Below are 22,184 nucleotides of genomic sequence, written 5' to 3' on the forward strand. Positions count from 1 at the left end.
AGGGCGGTATTCAGACAGAATTAATTAATCGAGTGTTAGTCAAAGTCTAGTTAGTATCATACTAGCTTTATACTAAGGAAGGTGCACTTTTTGATATTCAGAGTCTACTTTGTGTACAACTAAAAACATGATTTGGGTATGATTAACTTATATAAAACCAATGCATCGGTTGACAGAAATAAATGTAGCAACTACGGAAAAGTAGATCAGCGCATGCGTAGTCTGTAAAAATGAAAACACATGAAATACGAAATACGAAATGATGTGTCGCACACTAAACCGTGAGTAAAAGATTAGCCTCTGCTTTAGATTAATTAGCCACATGTGATTAACTTCGTCAAATACTACGTCCTAATCAGAGACTCTGAATACAATTTTGATAACCATTCGTTAGTCAACCCCCGTAGTACGGCGTTAATCAGACCTCAAAACGACTCTCCATAAGGCCCCTAGAGTTAATTCCAGATTGTGTTATTTTAGTGCATTTTCGAAATATGCACATTAAATAGTAGAAAATGATATGCAGGGGGTAGTAGAAAATAAGTATGAATTGGGGAGTACAGAAAATATACATCAAGTGGTAGGCATACGAAATGCATGATAAATAGATCTTAAAACTCTGTTTTAAGATAAATACTTATTTATTTGTAGTGTTGGATGTAATTGCTATAATATCATCGAGTTAAAATTAGGCTCTGTTTGTTTGATATGACTTATTATGGCAATCGCTGCTCGGGCTTAGGATCCAAAGTGTAAATTCAATTTTCATTTGTAATTTTCAGAGTACGAGAGTGACAGAAGAAGCGTATTCCAAGGCATGGCACAAAGGCTCCGAAGATGTACGTAATGTTCTACAGCTAATATTTCAACGGAGTCAGAGGGCACTAGTTCTCTCCGGGGCCAATATATTTACTGTGGATCTCGAAACATTTGCTAACGTAAGTGAAGTATATTAATTGTTCTATAATAATAACAAATAAGGTGTGCAGTTGGGGTACAGACTAATGTTGTTTGTTAGTTTTTCTCGTAGCACAGTCAGGGTTATGTGGAGGCTAAAAAACGCAAGAACTACTGAATAAATCGTCTCCAAATTTATTCAATAAGTTGATTTGTAAAAGTTAGGAAATAAATTCGATGTTGGAGCAATATACAAACCGAAAGTAGTAGAAATCAGCCGTTTTCTATTCCTATGTTGATCGCTATGAAGCATACGCTTTAATAGATAATGGGAAGCGGTTTTCTACAATCGATTAATAGTCGTAAATATATATATATATATATATATATATATATATATATATATATATATATATATATATATATATATATATATATATATATATATATATGTATATATATATATATATATATATATATATATATATTTTACCTCGGCCCTTAACTGTGTTCTAAAATTGGAAGTAGTAGAAACCCCCTGCAACTTCCCGTTTCAATATTGATATACGTAGAGCAAAAACCATAAGAAATAGTGAGAAACGTTTTCTTAGACTCGTTCTAGAAATATTTTCTCTCTCTCTCTATTCTGTACTAAAATCGAAAGTGACAGAAATCAATGTTGATCGTCATAGAATAAACCTGTAATATGTAGCTAGAAGCGTTTTCTGTAGTGAATTGTCCCCAAAATGTATTCTTTCTCAAATCAAATATAGAGCTATCTACTGGAACCGGAAGTAGCAAAAATCAACCACTTACGGTTTTAACGTTGGTCATTATAGAGTAAAACCGTAAAAGACTGTAAAAAGCAGCTATCCGCAATTAATTAAGCATTTCAAGAATACATTCCCACTCCAATCTCTTCTCTCTGTTAAAATCGGAAGTGCCAGAAAATCAAATACATTCAGTTTAATCGATTCCTATATAATGGTGCCTACCGTCTCCCTTTGGTACTGGCTCCTAGAATAGTCCCTAAAGGAACAGTTGATAACAACCTGGTTCAGCTTTCACGCCCTGTTCAAACGGAAATTAGCAACAATAAAAGAAATGAGTGATGCGACATGAGTAGCCACAGTGGCTCGGAAATCCAGGTTTAACGGTGTTTTACTTTTGCACACATGTATGCATATATACGATTGGCAAGCTGATGATTCCTTAAGTATTCGCTTACACGCAAACAAAAGAGGAAAAAATTACCTTAAATGAATTCCTATTTATTGAATGCATGCGCATATGAGAAAGGATACTGATAACACAAATTTTCAATTGATAAAGCATCGGTACTTCAGCCAAAAACGCTATGCACACACTTCAGAAATATTAAGCACTTAGTATGACAAGAAAAAAACACAAGCTATATGTATGTCAAATGAAAGAACTTAGAATATAGCTCTCATGGTTATTATTTTTTATCGTATGCACTAAAACGCTGTTTGCGTCGAAGTTGGGCTTTCACTGTAAAACAGGGGCAGTAAGTATGTGGACCGGGCAAAGCACCAGTTTCCAGCGAGGTTTTGTTGTTTCAATGACGCACTTTATAAAATTATAATGAATACATTTTGTTCACTATCTCTGTTGAGGCTTTGGTTGAATTACACAAAACATTTAATACTTAATCGAAGTGATATGCATACTAGAATAGAAGTAAGTTCATCTAATGGAGGCTTTTACGTGCCTTACTTTATTAACATCAAACGCAAAATCCTTGCTTCTGCTAAAACTCGGGGAGATTAAGTCGCAATGTCTTTGGTTGGCAGTGTCTTTTAAGATTTTCTATGGAATATTTACAAGTGTTATATTCATACTCAATGCAAATATAGTTATGATATGTTGAGTAGTTCTGGAAACACGTCTTTTAGTTTCGTGGGAAACGAAGAACTTAAGATTGCAGTTAAATAAGTGTTGCAGACCAACTTTAAAAATTCAGTCTATAACTAATGAATTCTGACACAATAGTCTAATATAAAACAGTTTAAAAAAAAATACAGATGAGGTAATTGTAGAGCTTGACAAATCTGTCTACAATTCAAACAGATTACAAGCATAGTTCTCCCCGTAATTGAGATAATGAAGTGTCGTTGTGTCGGACTCGCACCTTTCTGCAATGTAACAATTTCGTATCTAAAAAGGTTTCCAAACTTTGATAATCATTTATATGAAAAGTGTATATAAAAGAGTCTTAGTAGCCAAAATTATGGTTTGGTAACTTCACTTAAGAAAGGAAAAAGTTTGCTGTTTCGAAGCATTTTGCTAATGAGATAAACATTTCGTTCAATAAAGACTGGTTTCTTTGTATTATTGAAGGCGCCAGTCTGTCAAGAGAACACGTGTGTGCAGAGAAAAGAAGTAGTTTCTCACCAGTTCTAAAGCGTTCAGAGAAAAGCAAGAAAATAGCTTTTTCGTTCACATGAATAAAATATTAATTTTGCATGGTAATTAAAAATCCGCGAAAATATACAGTTTGTCCAATAAGTGAGTTGTTATGGCCGACCTGACGGTCATAATAGTAAAAACAGTAGTTAGATTCGATTGTCTTGAATTTATAAGTCGTCTCATGGAATACATTTCACTTCTGTCCTTAAGTTTGCACTGAAACTGGAAGTAATAGAAAGGGAGTAAATCTTCTGATTTGCAATGTGGCACTACATAAAGCAATTAAATGTACGAGTATCTGTATTAAACTTTCTAGCTTTTATTCCTTAAAGTAAACCATGTTGTGCTGCAGCTATTAATGAAACATTTTCTTATGAAGTACGAACAAAATTTCCGAAAATTTTTTTTTGAACAACTTCACCCGAGAAACCTCACCACCAAAACTAACTACCCCATCTATATTTTTCCATAAAAAATGACTTATGAAATATCTTACGGTCATTAAAGAAATATTTGTTTATAAAATATCAGCAAAATTAGGCGAGTCGTATTTCACAAAACTATAAGAAAAGAAAAAGAAAATGCCATCCTCAATAAAATCACCTAAGTGCACTTGTTTTCAAATCGATTCAGCTTCTGAAGAGTAAGACGTATATCCTCCATAAGGTCTATTCAATCCGGAAGTCCTTAATCACTGCAATGAGAAATGGTTTACAAGAAAAATGGTAATAGATAGCGACCAAAAGTTTTCTGCAGTCCATTCAAGGATCCAAAAGTACATACCATCAAAACTCACAACACTTTATAAAAACCGGAAGTGGTTCGAATTTACTACTATCTCTGGTTTTAATAATGTTTTCTGCAGACCAAAAACGGTAAGAGATATCTAAATGCAGTTTTTTTTTTTTTTTTTTTTTTTTTGCAATCGATTCAATTCTCTACAAGTAGCTTCTGTCTTATCCTTTAACCATATTTTGATACTGAATTGGTTCAAATTAACGATTTTCGGTTTCATCCTTTATTGCCATACAACAAAAGCAGTAACGTATATCTAGTAATTGCTTTTTGATGTGGATTCAGTGTCCGAGGAACAGCTTGTATCTTTGACTTTATTAATCTATTGCAACCAGCAGTTATAGTTGTACTACTTCAAGCTTGTGTACTGAATTCCTGAAGTTTGGAAGTTTACCGTAGTTCCACACTGTGAAACGAAACTCACTCTTTTGCTAAATATAAACTCACTTCTTTTTTTAATTTTAATCTTTCAGTGAATCTTTCTTATTTATAGGGTTAGGAAAAAAATTTGGAAGAATGACTGTAGAGAATTATATAAAAACTTTTAAGTTTAGAATTGGGTTCAGATGCATTGAATAGCATGGCCTCAAGGTGGGTGTATGTCAGGATGTATGCACGAAAGGATGAACAAAGATATCAAAAAATAACTTTTTCCTGTGTCTGTGGCCATGAAGCATATCAATCCGCTAGAATCTTGAATTTTATTTTTTCAGGATCACCATACTTTTCTCTCCTTTCGTCGCTTGAAAGTAAAAATGATAAAAGATACGCAGAATAAATTTTTGAAAATGATGTAATGTTCTAAGAATAAATTTTCTATCATAACCCTAATTGAAACTGGGAGTGGTCAAAACTAATAACTTGCGGTATAACTTGGATCGCTATATAATAAATACCACAAAAGATAACGAGAAGATATTTTTAGTAATCGATAATGCTTCACACCAATATATATATCTCCATTTTAAGCTATCTACGAAAACCTGGAGCACAAATAAACTACTTCGGTTTTAACGGTGATTGTCATAGAGAAAATACAGTAGTAGATACTGAAAAGTGGTTTCCTATGACCAATTAGATGTCCTGAAAGTACTTTCCATCTCCACCTTAATAATTCTAATAACACAAGATACAGTATAAATATATTACTACTTTCGATTTCAATAAATTTAAAACATGACGGTAATACAAATCAAACCCATCACGCGGTATACATATTATATTGCTATATTTGCAATTAACTACAGAGAGTTTCTTCTTTTAATCGTGACACACACTTGCTTGTAAAATTTATATTTCACTTAACGAAATTCAGTGCATGCTTTCTCTACTGCTTTATTATATGATTATTACTTATAATTAAAATTGGTCAATGGGCCATCATGATTTAGTAAAAATTACTCATTCTTATTGGGTATGGTATCTGGTTATATCCCAGCTCTCGCTAAGGTTATTTCGTTGTACCGTGTATGTTACTTTCTTGGGACTTTTCGTCTCCTACTACTTTATTCATTTCATCCTTTCACTTATTATATAATTGCCGTCTCCTTAGCTTCTTAGCACAATCGTTAGACTTTAAAACGAACTAGTTAAGATTAAGGTGACAGCACGGAAACATAATTCATCCACACCATAGGATTTCTTTCTTTCACAATGGATATATTTTCCACGATAACAATTGTGAAATGTTATTTGAACTCTGCATCTTGTAGTATTTTGATCATTATCATTGTTTTGAGCTATAACGGACCATTTATCCTAGTCATAAAAATATGTTTCGGGATGACTCCCGCAAATCTCTAAGATTTCTATTAAAGATATAGTTTCTTCATTAGTTAGGAGTTGGTGAATTGTCTGAAATTTAACCAATTATGGCCAGCTAAATGAGTGAATTCACCTTTACTTATTCCATGGATAGCTGGCGTTAAGATCGCCGATTTCTCTGTAACATTTTTGAGGAGGGAAGGGCACTTAGACGTGTGTTTGGTTCCAGACAAAGGTCTAAGGAATGTACATAGGATTTTAAGACAATTTGAATTCAACTTATGCCAAAATATTATATATTCATAAAACATACAAGTAACAATAAAAAAATACATTGCATGGGTATATGCACAAATGTGATATGCAAGGGCGCCGATCCTAGGGGGCCGATGGGGTGCGGGGGCCCCTCAAAGCTCATGTGCGCCCCCTCAAAGTATTTATAGATTTACAATATTTGACGTAATTTGAATGCAATTTGTCTTAAAATCCTCATACTTTCTGCATTTAAATGCCCCCCCCCAATTTACAGAGAAATCGGCGCCCTTGGTGATATGTCCATTTTTTTTTTTTTTTTCGAAAATCAGGTTTTGACTGATATGGATAATGTCCGAAGTGTTTGTGCACTTGTAGTACATTACATAAAACTAAAAGAACCTCAAGTAAATATTCCATTAATAAAAACAAACTTTTACATGAACCTCTTATTTATGAGATGCCTTGAATTTTGTGTCCTGCAAAAATTAAAGCATGGACATACCACCATTGTCCAAATACCCATCAATATAAAAAAATATTCATAAAAATACATGCTGGCCTACATGATCATTGGAGGCCCGCCTTCCGCATGGGCGTAATTGGCTGTCGTCTGAAATACAGCAAAACGTACTGTGAGCGAAACGACTGGAAAGACTGTACCCCAACCACCCTGAAATATTGTTCACCTGCTTCTCTGCAGCAAGGGATATTGGCTGTGTTTTTTGTCAGATGTTGAATGTTGAATCTTGTTTAAGTGTGCTTCTGTACTAATGTTTAGTATCAATCTTTCTCTGTAAGGCTATACGAAACGTAGTCCAACAATTTTATGTTTGAGTCTAAACCAATAGAATGCGTTACAATTTCAACCCTCTCCCACTGTAAATCGAACCACATGCATTAATGGCGCGCTCTAGATGCTAGACCTATATAAAGGATTACTGTTGATTCAATTATTATAAATATTTCGTAGTTCGAAATCGTATATTAGGCATCATAATACAAATTACGGTTATTAAAGATATATCATAACGTGTTGAACATTCTGTTTCAAGTTTTTCTGTTTACTGTAGCAGATGTTTTCGGAATTGCACCTTCAACGCGCCGTTTGATTTATTTAACTGTCAAATGGTACATTTCTAATAACAGTACAGTAAAAAGTCACAAGCATCACATTGTGACTTCCAAAAATCAACTTATTTTGCTAAGCGAGCTTGAATTTTAAAAATCTCTTAATTCAGCCTGGTGCTTGAAATTCAAATTTGTGGCAGAAGATGAATTCTGCCTATAAAATATCAGAGAAATATCTGCCTATAAAATATCAGAAGATGCCCCATCACGGCGAAATTAAGATACCGCCAATTTCACAGTAATTATGTGATATCTTCAAAGAGATAACAGATAATGGAAAAATGCAACAAGAGCTCACTAGACAGTATTATTTTAGATAAGATATCGTTTAGAAAATCTTCATTTATTTTCGCGTTTCTAAATGGCTGCCAACGGAAAGCTACTAGGTGACTTATGATAACGGTATCTTATGTAATAAGATATCATATAGTTATTGTATATAAATTAGCGGTATTTTCATTTTACCTTGATTAGGCCTCTTGAGGCAACTCATCCATACCGATACTAATTACTAGTGGCGGATCTATCTCAAGGCTGGGGGATCCTAGGCCCCAATTTGTAGAGTGACAGAAATATTTCAAGTATTATTGATATATTTTTGAAATTTTATAGTAAGCGCTGCCTTTTATTTTTTATTGCTTAGAGCCTTCACCTCTGGTGCTTGGGGTCCTGGGTTCAAACCCTGCTCCCGCCAAGTGAACTTTGTGATGGACAAACACCGTGTCCGTGGGTTTTCTCGGGGTTCCCCCGTTTCCTCCCACTTTCTTCATTCCACCATTTTATTCATTACTCATCATCACCGTCTCCTTTAGCCTCGCTGGCATAATCGTGAGACGTAAAACTCAAAAATTTCATTTCATTTTCATTTCATTTATTGCATTTTTAAAACTGTTAGCTATTTCTAGTTCCTGCTGAGTGCGTATACGGATTTCAAATTAAAATGATTTTCATAAACTCATGATATCGTACCCTTTGTTCTGGCCACCTCATCATTTTTTACCTTCCATATCCGCTACTGGCAATTACTATCCATAAATACGGTGAAAGTGTACAGCTGTCTCTCCCCATTGGGCTACTAGCTATTGAAGGGACTTAAAAATGCAAGTAGCTAAATTTCCTGCATTTGTGAAGTCACTTTCAATTGACAAGTGTGAATTCACCATACGTAAGTGAAGGTAATTTATTCGTAACTCCAGAAATAATAAACATTGTTCAAACGTGAAGCACGAAGATATATATTTGCTTTAATAATTCTATAATGAAAATTGGCATTGATTAAGTCGAATTTCCGATTGTAAGGACCAACCACAACACAACTTACATATAAATAAAATAGCTATAAATATAAGTTTGAAAAGATGCGATGTTGGTGAACATTTTCGAGAAGTCTTTCCGATTCTGCGTTCTGTGACCTTACAGTATATTGCTTCTCATCTTAGTAAACTACTTTAAACAAACAAGGAACACACTGAAGGCTGACGTAATTGGGCCAGGAAAATAAGACCATCAACGATTACCTAAATACACTACTCGTGAATTCGTGACTACTACCACTTCTTCAAAATTGCTTATTACATTTTTCTACCACATTCCTTCCCTTGTTTTCCTTAGTGTTTCCTTTTGTATTTTCTCTGATTGCAAAACCATGCTCTTACATCACACACAGAGCAGCTGTAAGCAAACATACCTTACAAGAAGCATTGAAAATTACTCAAAAAATGAGGCTAATTAAAGACTTCATCAAGAGCATCATTAAATCGGAAAGATCGATATTGCGTGATATGGTTCACCCTTTAGTTCCATTTAATAACCACTGACTGTATATTGAAAAAAAATATGTATTGCAGGGTAGACACCACATACACAGAAAATGATTCTGGCATTACTGTATAATATTGCTTCATTGTTCAAATAACGTTTTTTTCTTTTCTTAATCTGAAGAATTTCAGTGATGGAAAAAATTTGTATATCTTGAAAGCTGTCAGCTGTTACGAGTAAAACTCAATGATTTAATTGTAACTGTTTGTAACAGTAGAGCACACATAATTTCATGAAGGAGATAGGAAGTTCAAGCTTCCAATTTTTTATTGTTTCAGGCTTTGTATACATATCATAATACGTAAACTTTTAATTTTTCGTAATATTATGTTTAAGAGACGTTAAGAGTCTTCAACCCGGCGAAATTAAAATGCCGCTAATTTTACAGTAATTATGTGATATCTTCAAATAGATAAAATATAATCGAAATGTGTAATAAGAGCGCCCTAGACAATATTATTTTACATGAGAAACCGTTATCACGACTCACTTATCTGCTTTCGATTTCGAGCCATTTTAAAAATCGGCATTTATTTTCGCGTTTCTAAACAGCTGAAAACGGAATGCCGCTAGGTGACTTGTGATAACGATATCTCACGCAAAATAATATTGTCTAGGGCGCTCTTGTTCCAGATTTCAAATATCTTTTATCTATTTGAATATATCACATAATTACTGTAAAATTAGCGGTATTTTAATTTCGTCGGGATGAAGACTCTTAAAACTGGGGAACACCTCTTGCTTACGCCAATGGACAACCATTTGAGACTCCACTACTACAAGGGTAAATCATTATTTGCATCTGCTGAAACAGTTACGTCAGTTGGGAGGGAAAGGGATGAACCTCTTCGTAAGATTAAGTGATATGTAAATATAGATTTGTGATCACTCAAACTCAAGTGGAATATATATTAATATTAATCAATTATATAATAAAACATGGACCTGTTGGGTGTAGAAATTTGTCCGCCCCAAGCAAAATCTAATACAACGCTGGCTATTTGAATTTTTTAAAAACTTATAACATTGTTACTTATCCTTAGGATGACCTTATCTGAGACGTATGAGTTTCTAATAAAAATAAATCAAGCCGCAAAAGAATTTAATATATATAATTATCGTTTCGTAAAGTTTAAAATTGATGCTGAAAGATAACAGTGCTATGTGTTAAAGTGAAACTAACATTTTTCATTAAGTTCTTTATTATGACACTAAGAAGTTAGGAGTACTTATGTTATTTTAAATAAGAATTAACCAGACTTAAATTTATGATCATTTTGTTTTCTTTCTGGCAGGTTTTGGCTGCATCATTTACCTACTTCATGGTCCTTATTCAGCTGGGATAAGCTCTCTACAGTTGTCTGAAATGGAATTGTACACATTAATCATGTGGATTGGTCTATGTATGATAGTTGTTAATTTAACAACCACGTCATTAACACAAGCTTAAATAAGTAATGAAGAATTAGTCATAAAAGAGAAGGAGCCCTCATAGCTGCGATATTTTCTTAGTCTACACGAAAGTACTAACTAGTCAGACTATGCACCAATATCATCTTTAGATCTTCAGTGGAATTGTAAAACATGAATTGTATTATAAGTAGATCACAAGATAAAATAAAAATGTGTAGCATCTTTAATACATACGTAACTAAGTATTGAATAACAAGTTTATCACCCAATGAAAGCATCCTTGATAGTCGAGATGTGTTTCGATTACCTGAAAATACTGGATAGCCAGTCAATAATGTACAAAAGCATCAACAACTAGAATAGTTTTATAATGATATTTAACTAGTGAACAGTTATTCAAGCATACAATTTCAGGATCCTTTGACAGTTGGAATGTACTTTTCCTTCCTTTTTATTTCGCTCAATGTACCGAATAGTCTGATAGTAACACAACAAAAGCATCCTGCACAGCATAGTTTTCGTTTTGTTTATCAGAAAATATTGAAAGAATGGTAGTCACCAGAGAACATTACTCTTAACTGTCGTGATAACTCTTCATTTATTTGGAGGTACTGAATAGTTAGGAATAGTTACAAAAAAAATACGAGTCTATACAACGAGTCTCGTATGCCTAATAACTATGACGCGTTTTCTTTCATGAAACCATTAAATAAGCTGCTTAATAAACATTAAAATTTAATTAAATAAATTGAGTTTCTCTTTTTATTTCATAAGTGTTTTATTTATCTTATCTTACATTTTAAATATACTGATCATGTCAATCATCAGCAGAGTTGAATTCCGATGACGAAGAATGCACTCAGTGCAGTTGAATCATAAATTAAAATTATTTTTGTAATATTAGCGATTAGTGAAAAAATCCAAACATTAAACAAGTACTGATCTCGTAAATATGACCAAAATGATACAGTTTAGTGTGAAAGCTTATGTGTAGCTCTTGAGAAAAATCAAGAACAACTTTGTAAATCTGAAATGAGGTTTTTTACAAGGGCTGCACTATCTATTAAAGTGAATCTTATAATGAATTATATTATCATTAAGTGATACTGATGATGAGCTGTACTATCAGCAAGTGAAACTGATGTTGAAGTATACTATCATTAAGTGAACTGATGATGAGCTATACTATCAATAAATGAAATTGATGTTGAAGTGTACTATCATTAAGTGAAACTGATGATGAGCTATACTATCAGTAAGTGAAACTAATGTTGAAGTATATTATTATTAAGTGAAATTCATGATGAAGTGACTTGCCAATTATGGCAGAATACTCATGAATAATAACAATAATAGTTTTCCAATTTTAGTTCTAAGCAGAAGGACTATTTAATGACGTAATTAGATTAAAGGAAACATAAATGCTATATGGTATTTACTTCTAGTTCTACAAAATACGGATCTAAACTATAGTAGCGAATAACTATTATAATATTTGGCGATCTTTGGTTGCTACAAGGTGCAAAATTTATGACTTCAACATTGTATGGCATTATAATACCTACATTACTTTCAAACCAAAGATCCAATGTTAAGTTCATTCAAAATCATTTCGTATTAGCCTTTTGTATTATTTACAGAGAAAAGAAATCAAAGTTGTGAGAAGCTTAATACACATGTAAACCGTTTCATCTATCTTGTTCAGGTAATTGATTTAGTAAGTATACACGTTTGGAAAATTTGTGTCTTTTCTAAGAGTCTTTTAAGAATAAATTTGCACTCATAAAGCACTTGTTTAAAAGCAAGTCTTGCTCTTTCTACATTAATCAACCGTCCGTTCACTAATGCACTATTTTCCAAATTTTAGAAAATTTCTGTTTCATTTCACTTTTCATCTACGACTCTCTCTCTCTCTCTCTCTCTCTCTCTCTCTCTCTCTCTCTATATATATATATATATATATATATATATATATATATATATATATATATATATATATATATATATATATATGTGTGTGTGTGTGTGTGTGTGCAATTAGGGACAATGGGCAGGAGCCCCAATCCATCAGAGATCTCCACAATACGGGAACAGTATCTTGCTGCAACGGCGTATCTACGAAGTGATTGAATAATTCAAAAATTGTCACAGAAGTGTTACGCACGAGGAAAACGAAGGACGAACATCTACGGTCGCAAATGATGACAACATGGAGTGGGTACGTGGTATGGTTCTTTTAGACTCTCCAATGCGGCAACAAACTGTTCCCGCAAGTTTTTAATAGATTGAGGCACGGTCCCTAATACATCGTCCGAACAAGGAAACCGGACCACCGCTTGTTGTTCCTCTTTGGTGCACACTTCTAATTGATCGGACATAATCTATCTGCAACAAACGGAAGACTAATGAAGGAATTAGAATGAAACATTCATACCATTTCTACTTCAGCATACCAATAAATAAACGAGGATAGAGCTCAGTATGAACAATGTAAGAAAAGACTATGTCAAAGTAACGCATAACGTTTGACTTACCCTCGTATATATATATATAGGTAACCAAGACATTTCGGTTGCTTTGTGGAGGCCTATGTTCGATTGGTCCTCCCATCATGAGTTGAATACGAATGGAGATAACGAGAAGGGCAGTTGTTGCTGTGGGTATATCCTACATACTAATTGGCTGTGGCAGTTCAGGTACATCATTAACTTGCGTAAGGACAGATTGAACATGGGAATTCCACAGAGCGTCATAAGGGCGTGTGTGCTATACGAGTTCAACCCGGGGTCAAATGCCGCTGCAGCTCGCAAACACTCGAAGACCCACCACGCGCCCGAAGACTAACACATGTACAAAATTAAGATCTTCAGGCTGCAATTCAGGTGAACAGTGACCAAACATGTGAGGAACTGAGACTACAATTCAGGGTAATGTAGAAACTATTCGGCAGCATCTCCATTAACTTGGGAAGCATTATAAGTTGTGTCCCGGGCCCCACATAATTTGAATGTCGGTCAGCCCTCGAAACTTTATAAGATAGAACAGTATTTTCCTGTCTACTAACCCTAGAATCTGTTTGCAATACGTCACAAGGAAAGCATCAATGGATATAAGTTCACTGTTATTTTGGAAAAGGCAAAACCAAATAGCTCTGTTTGATTTTCATTTTTTAGCATAAACATAGAAGTTTCGTAGCACCTTCGCTCTTCACATCATGCACTGACTTCTCGATGTTACAGCACTGTTGCTTGATTGTAGCAATGTAACTATAAATACATAAGCATGATGCAGTTTCGCTCCATATAGAGTTCCAGCATACATTTTCCTAGTTTGTAAGGCCGTACAAATGTATGAAGTGGATAAATGTTTCATGCACATTTGACAAACTCTGAAGAGGTGAAATAATAGTTTCTGTTCTTGATTTGCACTGCGTACTTTCAACCGAAACAAATTATCAAGCATTGATTCAAGTAACTATAGTATAGAGGCGAAATGATGGGGAAAACATTTCCGGTTCAAAAATGAATGCTTGCTCCAGGCTGTAGAAAATCTTTGAGATAAGATGAGACGAAAACGTTCTATAAACATTTAACATGATTATCTATTTAAAAACTTACTTCCAAAATTACATTTTCTATTAGAAAACTGAGTTAGAATTGTGTTTCGTGCAAATAAACAAATTTGATCTAAGGATATGAAGTCTTCTCTTTCTATTCTTCTCCACACCGACATTTGGAAAGCTTTTAGTCAATTTGCATCACATTTGTGTAATGTTCATATTTTTGTGCCATACAGTGTAATACTCGACACGAAGCATTTTCTCAATTCTTTACTAAAGGTCCCACAAAATAGACTTCTTGCCCCTAAAGGCTTCTTTCGTCATTCGTGTCTTTGCTTTTGTTTCACGTTTACACATAATATGATCACTAACAAAACTCTCGAGGTATCGTAAAGTAGTGTTGAGGATAGTCGTTTAAGGATTTTTAATTCGAGTCCTGTTAACGCCAAATTCAAGAAATCTTCGTTATTTTTTAACAAGATTTAGGTAACCTAAAATTTAGTGACTATCTCTGTAATTTCCCTTTTCTCTTTACTGTTAGTACAATAAAACTCAAGGACATTATGCAAAGTTTTTTTCTAAACCAACTTTTGTGTACATTGCCTTTTCCCCATTTTTCCTGTGTCATTCTATTCTGCTGTCTGTTTCTACTTGCTTGTATGACAACTAATAAAATAAAATGAAATGAAATCTTTAGCTTTACGTCCCACGGGTATACCGGTTACGCTAAAGGAGACGGTGATGATGAGAAATGAATAAAATTGTGTAACGAAAAGAGTTGGAGGAAACGGAAAACCCCAAGAAAACCCACCAGCACCGTGTTTGTCTACCAGAAAGTCCACACGTCCGAGCTGGGATCAAACCAGGGACCCCAAGCACCGGAGCTGAATGCTCTACCACTGAGCCACCGCTTCCCCTCAACTAATAAAAGTCACAATAAGATGCTGAAGTATGACATTATACTTTCTAACTCGCATTACAGTGAAGAAAATGAACAAACTGAAGTTTGCTTCTTCTGCAATTTTTGGACAGAGTGAGGTTATATTTCCTGCCTTTCCGCCTCACCAGGATTCTACTGGGTGCAACGCTCTCAAGTGAATCTCACAAAAGACATTATCATCTGAGATTTAAACCTGCTTAGGCAACATCAAAACAGCGGTAATCATAGGGTGTGGGAGGTTACACCTCAGGCACCAGTTTTCATATTTTAATTTAAGGAAAAAATGTAGGTGGGACCAGTCCGGAACCCAGAATATAAACCGTAAAAATACCGTCAAACAGAGTTCGACTGAGAGATATAAACTTTACGAAAGATACTTCTAGATTTTATCTCTAGACTTCAACAAACCGCTAGACAACTCACCAATTGAGACGATAGATGTTTGTCAGCTGTGAGACCAACAAGTTAATATTTTAAAGCTTTAACAGCAAACACAGTATTAGTTCGTAACTTAAAGAAAATAACTTTGCTCTACCTTTACCTAATAATTTAGAGTGCCTCTTATAAAATTACTTGTTCATGTTCTACTTCAAATTAGATTTTACTAAATTTCATCTCCAAATATATAAGGCGTTATAATGGCACTTAGTTGTTGAGCGAATTACAATCGTTATGCAAATTCATTTTTATAACATGCTGATTTCATTCATGGTAGCATTTGCTGTAATTTTGCATTCCTTTCTGGTCAATTTTTATAACAGTGGCACTTTTAAAAGGTAATGTTGAACTATTCACCTGTTCTTCTCCCCATCTTGTTTCTATATTTGAGATAGTCGTTTCGTTTCGATCATCATTACTTTTCACTTTCAAACATTTATTTTCACCCCCTATTTTTCACAGCCCTTCGTCAAGTTTTATAACATCTTATTGATTTTCTTTTAGATTCTGCGAAACCGTCGTATCATCTGTACGGTGTAAATACCTTATCATTCTACATCCTCCAGAAATGCCGTCTTCACTATGTAAACTCGTTTTCATTTTCTCTTCTAGATAGATATTAAGTAAGGTCGGCGTGAGTTAACATTTCTGTCAAATTCCAGATCCAATTGCACACTCCTCTCCTATTATAACACTTATGTCTTGGTTCTTATATGCAAGTTTATTTTTTTAGAGATTCTTCGATCTTTTCATTCCAACCCAACCTTCTTTACAACTCAGAATAACCATTTCCAATTCACTCGGTCCAAAATCTTTTCTAGATCAATAAATACAATAAATAATAAAGGTAACATACACGTTTTTTTCCTTTTTCCTAAAAAGTCTTCCACTGACTACTCGTAATAAACTATTTGCATCAACTAATAATAACATTTCCGCTTCAGTGTTAAGGAGATAGCACTTGAAATACAATTTGAGTTGAGTTGAGTTTTAGTTTAGCGTCCCTTTCAGCAGCGAGGCTATATGAGACGTGGACCTACTGATTAACTTGGAATTCGAACCACATGAGCTCGCGCCGGGAATCGAACCCGGGTCTCCCACGCCAAAGACGCGTATGCTAACCGCTTAGCCACGGAGGAGCTGAAATACAATTTGAAAGTTCAGATGGGTTTCTTATAAGAGAATAATTTTGAAAATTCAAGTTGGATCAAGTGCTTTTTATTAAACAGATAACTTTACATCATTGCAATTAGTCTTTTAAATTGATTTCCAATCTTGAATGATATGTGCATACGTTACTTAGAAGTTTCAGTTTAACAGTTGCCATTCTTTGCCATTGCCTCACTTTGTCATCTGAAACAAAAGAACAAAACAGTAAAGCAGATATTTTCATTAAATACACAGTATTTACATTATTCACTATTACAAAGGCTCAATATGTTTCTGTTTCATACGGTAGAGGTAACTTATATATTTTAGATATATAATTTATAACGATAATCGTGCTCATTCTAATCATAAAATAGTTGTTTCTTACAAAATTTATAAGTGTTTCTAGTGCTTGAATTGTAACATAGAACAGTAACCACTTTTGTAACTTAAAATAAACAGCTGCGTTTCGATAGCATACTTTAAATTTCTAGACGATTCATTGCTTCTAGTAGTTGTGACAATTTGGCATTTGATACTTTGGGTTATTACTGTATATCAAGAACTTAACCCCGTTTTTGGACATTATCCTTTTCTTATACGTTTTTTTTCCATTCAATTTATAAACTTCCGCTCGTCTTCAAATTGCTGTTCCATTGTTTGAGCTATAAGAGGTTTATAGGCTATTTTATATTTTCAAAGTGTAGAGCTTTCTGTAAATCTCGAAGTGTGCTATAGTTATCCATGTGTGTTACCAACTTGTGTCTGTAGTTACTTCCGTGTTGAGTTTGACGGTGTTGGTCGTAGTTTTGTCCATTAGTTGGATTGGTATGGCCATTCCTGTTTACGAAACGAGATGAGGTCCTTCAACTCAAATATGTACTTTCCGAAACAGACGCTGCTTTCACGACATATTTTCCAGCCAAGGCAATCCTATTTTTTTACGTATATGAAAGTTTCAGCATGGTAAGCTCTTGTCCATTTCGGTAGGTGAGTTATTGAATTATATATATGAGTATTATGGACATTTGTGAGTCTAGAGTTATAGATGTGCAGATATTTTAAGTTTTCGCTGTTTTGGTTGATTTGTTTGTGTGGAAGTGTAAGAAAGTATCTTTGAGTGAGTTGACGTGTATTTTCCTAATGCAGAAATCACATATCTTCCCGTCACTGAGGTCACATGAGACGTAAACTATTGGTTATACCATATATTTACCATAAAATTGGACAATCTCAGGCAGAGTAGACAAAGAGAAAGAGACTTGTTCTATTCACTGCACATTGAAAGTGGTCAGTATATAATTAAGAAAAAGGGCTGGTGTTTCGCTTGAAAAGGAGGAAAATGAACGAAAGTGCATGAACAACAGTAGTGTGCTACTTCGGGAAGACACTCACTGGGTTTTGTGTTAGTCATGTATGGACATTGAGTATTACAAATACTTTATAATTCAGGCCATGGAATCCTTTCCAAGTAACAACAACATACTAATAGCTTTAAGTGCATAAAATGCTTTTTAACAAAAAGCACGGACTCGGGTATGTATGTGTTCACATTGGGAGAATGAAACATTTGTAGCAGTCTCTATGCTGACTCACTGATATAGACATAATCAGTCTTGAAGGGTCACTTGGACAATAAAGCACTTCATTTATGTTGTTGATTTATTGATATATTATTACAGTTTCTACTCATGCTGACGCTGACATGGATACAGTATTTAGCCAATTATATCTGACGATTACTTGTTTTTTTCTTGAGGTGTATGATACAACTATTCGAAGCATTGATCATGGAACAAATAATTAAACTGACACAGTTCAATCTAATCAAATCTTATATTTTCTAAGTAATGTCATCTTCTAATATAAATAAAATAAAGAGTTTGTTTGTCAGCGTGTCTGTCTGTTTGTGTGCGGCCTGGGGATCAGACGAGTGGACCGAGAGTTACAATTTTTTTCACGCGTACCTTGGTTCAGGTCCCAGATCAAGACGAAGAGTTTTTTTTTTTCAAAATTCGTAAAAGTAAAAGTAGTAGTAGAAAAAGTAGTAGCAGACATGTAAAAGTAGTAGAAAATAACCGATATTAGTGTCAAATTCATAGTTTCCGCGGTCGCTGAGATCTATGGTGACACTTCCATGAGCGATGGCTTTCACATTCAGCTATCATTGTATGAGGGTAGGGGTTTTCTGCGAGGGGGGAAGTACCGAGACATGTAAAAATAATCCAAAATGACTGATATTAGTGTCCAATCCATAGTTTTCGCAGCCATCGAGATGATTGGTGATTCATATAGGCGTTGACTTTCAAATACAGCCCCCCCCCCATGCGAAGAATGGATATTTCAGCTAGTCTTCTATGACGTTTCAACTTGTATAATGTTATTACATGAATGGAGCCCACACACTACTTGCTATAATGTTTCCTGCAGCGGACGTGTGATAACAATAATTAAATTTAGTGCATTTACCAAGTTGCCTCAATTAATCAACTAACATGATTCACGTTTTGCAGAACGATTCTCTTAAAATAGTTTTCAATCTGCATCATATACGTACACAACTCATATACATTACAAAAACGTAGTAGAACCCTGTATATTTACTTACCAGAACCAGAAATGTTTCTTATCTTAATCTTATACTAGCTCCAGAGCCCACTCCAATACTCCAATTGGCTGAAGTGTTGCCAGTGTGAACTTGACCAGTAAATATTTCTTTGCCAGTGTTGTTTCTCGGACTTGTTTCAACGTCAGCTTCAGCTGTTTTGTTGCTATTCTCGGTTTCGTTTGTAGTTTCGGCATCAGCATTGGTCGAATCATTTTCCTTCGATTGTTGGTGCTCCTTCATGAACAGTTACAAATTGATATTATTAAGAAGCGTTAAAATGAAATAAAGGAAAATTGTAGATGGAAAGTTTAAAACAGTAATTAAAAACACACACATGCAAGAATGAATTGCATATTTACTACATTTAACAACTACCATAATAAGAAAAGATAACACAATCATTTGCGTTATGGTGTTAAAGCAATAACTAACCATTGTTAGGGAGTGCTCAGCACTAATTGTACTTTTTTTTGATTAAATCCACTTTGAAATTCACATTCATGTGGTGAAAAAATGTACAGAATTTAATGTGAACCTTACCATTGTACAGAAATATAACCCATCTAATTACACTATACAGTCGTAAAAGTTATGATAAAACAATGCTTAATATTGCTTAGTATACGTATTTGAAATAAACCTAATCTTAAACATTATATTGAATATTGTCCGGTACAAAGTTAAATAATTGTGGTTTAAGTGGAAAAATATAGCCGTTGCAATTAAAATAATTGCGCATTAAATTTTGCTCAGTATATTTTAACCACTTCGTGGTATTTCACACCTCTCAGGTTAGGCTCCGCATTTCGAGAACAACGGTCTATTGGATCTAAAAATATAGAACACAAAACATGCTTCGTCGAGAAGTGACATTGGGAAGGAATAGTGCAGTTTCTGATGGCAATGGACGTTAAGACATTGTAAGTACGCTCGCAAAGAGCTCTGTTAGTGACTCTGGTAAAAAATACACATAGACAGTCCTGACATGTAAACCGAGAATGTGAACCCTTCAATTATCTTGTTAATATCATTCATTTAATAAGCTCTTTTAGTAATGGTTTATCTTATATGCTCTTTGTTATATATAATTGTAATAAATTAATTTTCTTCATGTAATGCCTATAAAAGTAAATTTCTAACTCTATACTACCTCTCTCAATCTTAGTCTATCATTCAATCAATCATATTATTTTTAAAGATTTGTTACGGCTCCCCCCGAGGAATTTAAGCTCTCGTTGTTAAAACTGTCTTGTGTACATTTCACATACTTGTAAGGCAAGACTTTATTTTCATATTTCATTATATTTATATTTTCTGTTACGATATGCCAAAACTCGTACACAACCATCTTTCATACCTCTCACCATGAATTCCACTTCAGACAACAATACCAATAATACTTCTGGTACAGTTTCTATCATTCCCGACATATATGATCCAAGTACGCACCCATCCGCGAAATTATTTTTAAAGAATTTTCTCAAAATCGCATACCCCCGCCTGTCACGCGGGAGACCGGGGTTCGATTCGCCGCCGGGGAGCCATAACAAATCTTTAAAAATAATATGATTGATTGAATGATTGACTAAGATTGAGAGAGGTAGTATAGAGTTAGAAATTCACTTTTATAGGCATTACATGAAGAAAACTAATTTATTGCAATTATATATAACAAAGAGCATATAAGATAAACCATTACCAAAAGAGCTTATTAAAATAATGTTATTAACAAGATAATTGAAGGGTTCACATTCTCGGTTTACATGTCAGGACTGTCTATGTGTATTTTTTTTACCAGAGTCACTAACAGAGCTCTTTGCGAGCGTACTTACAGTGTCTTAACGTCCATTGCCATCAGAAACTGCACTATTCCTTCCCAATGTCACTTCTCGACGAAGCAAGAGTGGTAACTAGGAGGTTGATTGATTCTTCTGCCCACTTTGACTGAATTGTCTACAGTTTTTATAGTACTTTCATTTCACGGAACTGGAATTGTTTTTGTTTTCACTTTTCTAAATTCGTCCGTGTTACCTACAAACATGTTGTTACTTCTATTTAAAATGTTTTCACTCTGCTATATTGTTCTAGAAACTTAGAGTTGATCCGTTAACTGTGTACTTCTATATTATTATTTTTAAACCTCAAAATGAGAAATGTCTTAATCCTCGGCTTAAAAAAAGAAATGTTTGTCATCTGTTCTTATGAACTAGTGACTTTTAAACCTCAAAATAAAACACTAAAGGGTGTGAACACATGGGATGGAAAAAAAAACACTGACGTGCGAAGAAGGTCCATGTGAAAATGCAGAAGGCTGCAAACTGGAATCCCGTGGAGTAGTGCTGGTTGCATATCGTACCGGAGTACTAGTCGCTCTGGAGCTGGAAGTATCTGGAGACAGGGCTGTTTGCATCTCTCAGGAACAGGAATTCTCTGGAGGCATGCTGGCTGCATTTCTCAGGAACAATAAATCTCTGTAGACAGGGCTGTTTGCATCTCTCAGGAACAGGAATTCTCTGGAGGCATGTTGGCTGCATTTCTCAGGAACAGAAGTCTCTGTAGAGAGGGCTCTTTGCATCTCTCAGGAACAGGAATTGTCTGGAGGCATGCTGACTGCATTTCTCAGGTACAAGAAGTGTCTGTAGACAGGGTTGTTCGCATCTCTCAGGAACAGGAATTCTCTGGAGACATTGCCGGCTGCATCCCTCTGGATTCTGGAAATGACTGTCCCAGGGCGGGTGGAGCACGGGTCCAGGAAGTAGGACGTAAATGAAAAGAACTCAAAAAACATAAAGTACGCTCGTGCATGAGTATCTCTGTTAGGTTGTAGGCAAGGCTGTTTATATTCAAATTTCATTGTATGAAAAGAAGAGAAAAAAATGGAAAGAAAGGTGAAAAGAAAAAAATAATGAACCAGGTATGCATCCCAAGAATTGTTGTTGACAAAGGTCACGGGTGAAAAAAAATGTAATCGGTGACAGACAGAAAATAGT

At 34.6% G+C, this 22,184-nt stretch overlaps 1 protein-coding gene across 1 annotated transcript in view; it reads left to right on the forward strand.

Moving 5' to 3' along the window:
* The window catches only part of LOC145692067 (odorant receptor coreceptor-like), a 44,965-nt gene extending 23,001 nt beyond the window's left edge, over positions 1 to 21,964 (forward strand). Inside the window, exons 4-5 of the mRNA XM_081767357.1 lie at positions 783 to 938; positions 21,695 to 21,964. Of these exons, the coding sequence (XP_081623483.1) occupies positions 783 to 938; positions 21,695 to 21,964 (426 nt within the window). The remainder of the gene's footprint in view (positions 1 to 782; positions 939 to 21,694) is intronic.
* The last annotated feature ends 220 nt before the right edge of the window (positions 21,965 to 22,184 follow it).

Source organism: Thermobia domestica, chromosome 8 (assembly GCF_964235325.1).
Source record: "Thermobia domestica chromosome 8, izTheDome1.hap1.1, whole genome shotgun sequence".
In the NCBI taxonomy this organism is placed as follows: Eukaryota; Metazoa; Arthropoda; class Insecta; order Zygentoma; family Lepismatidae; genus Thermobia; species Thermobia domestica.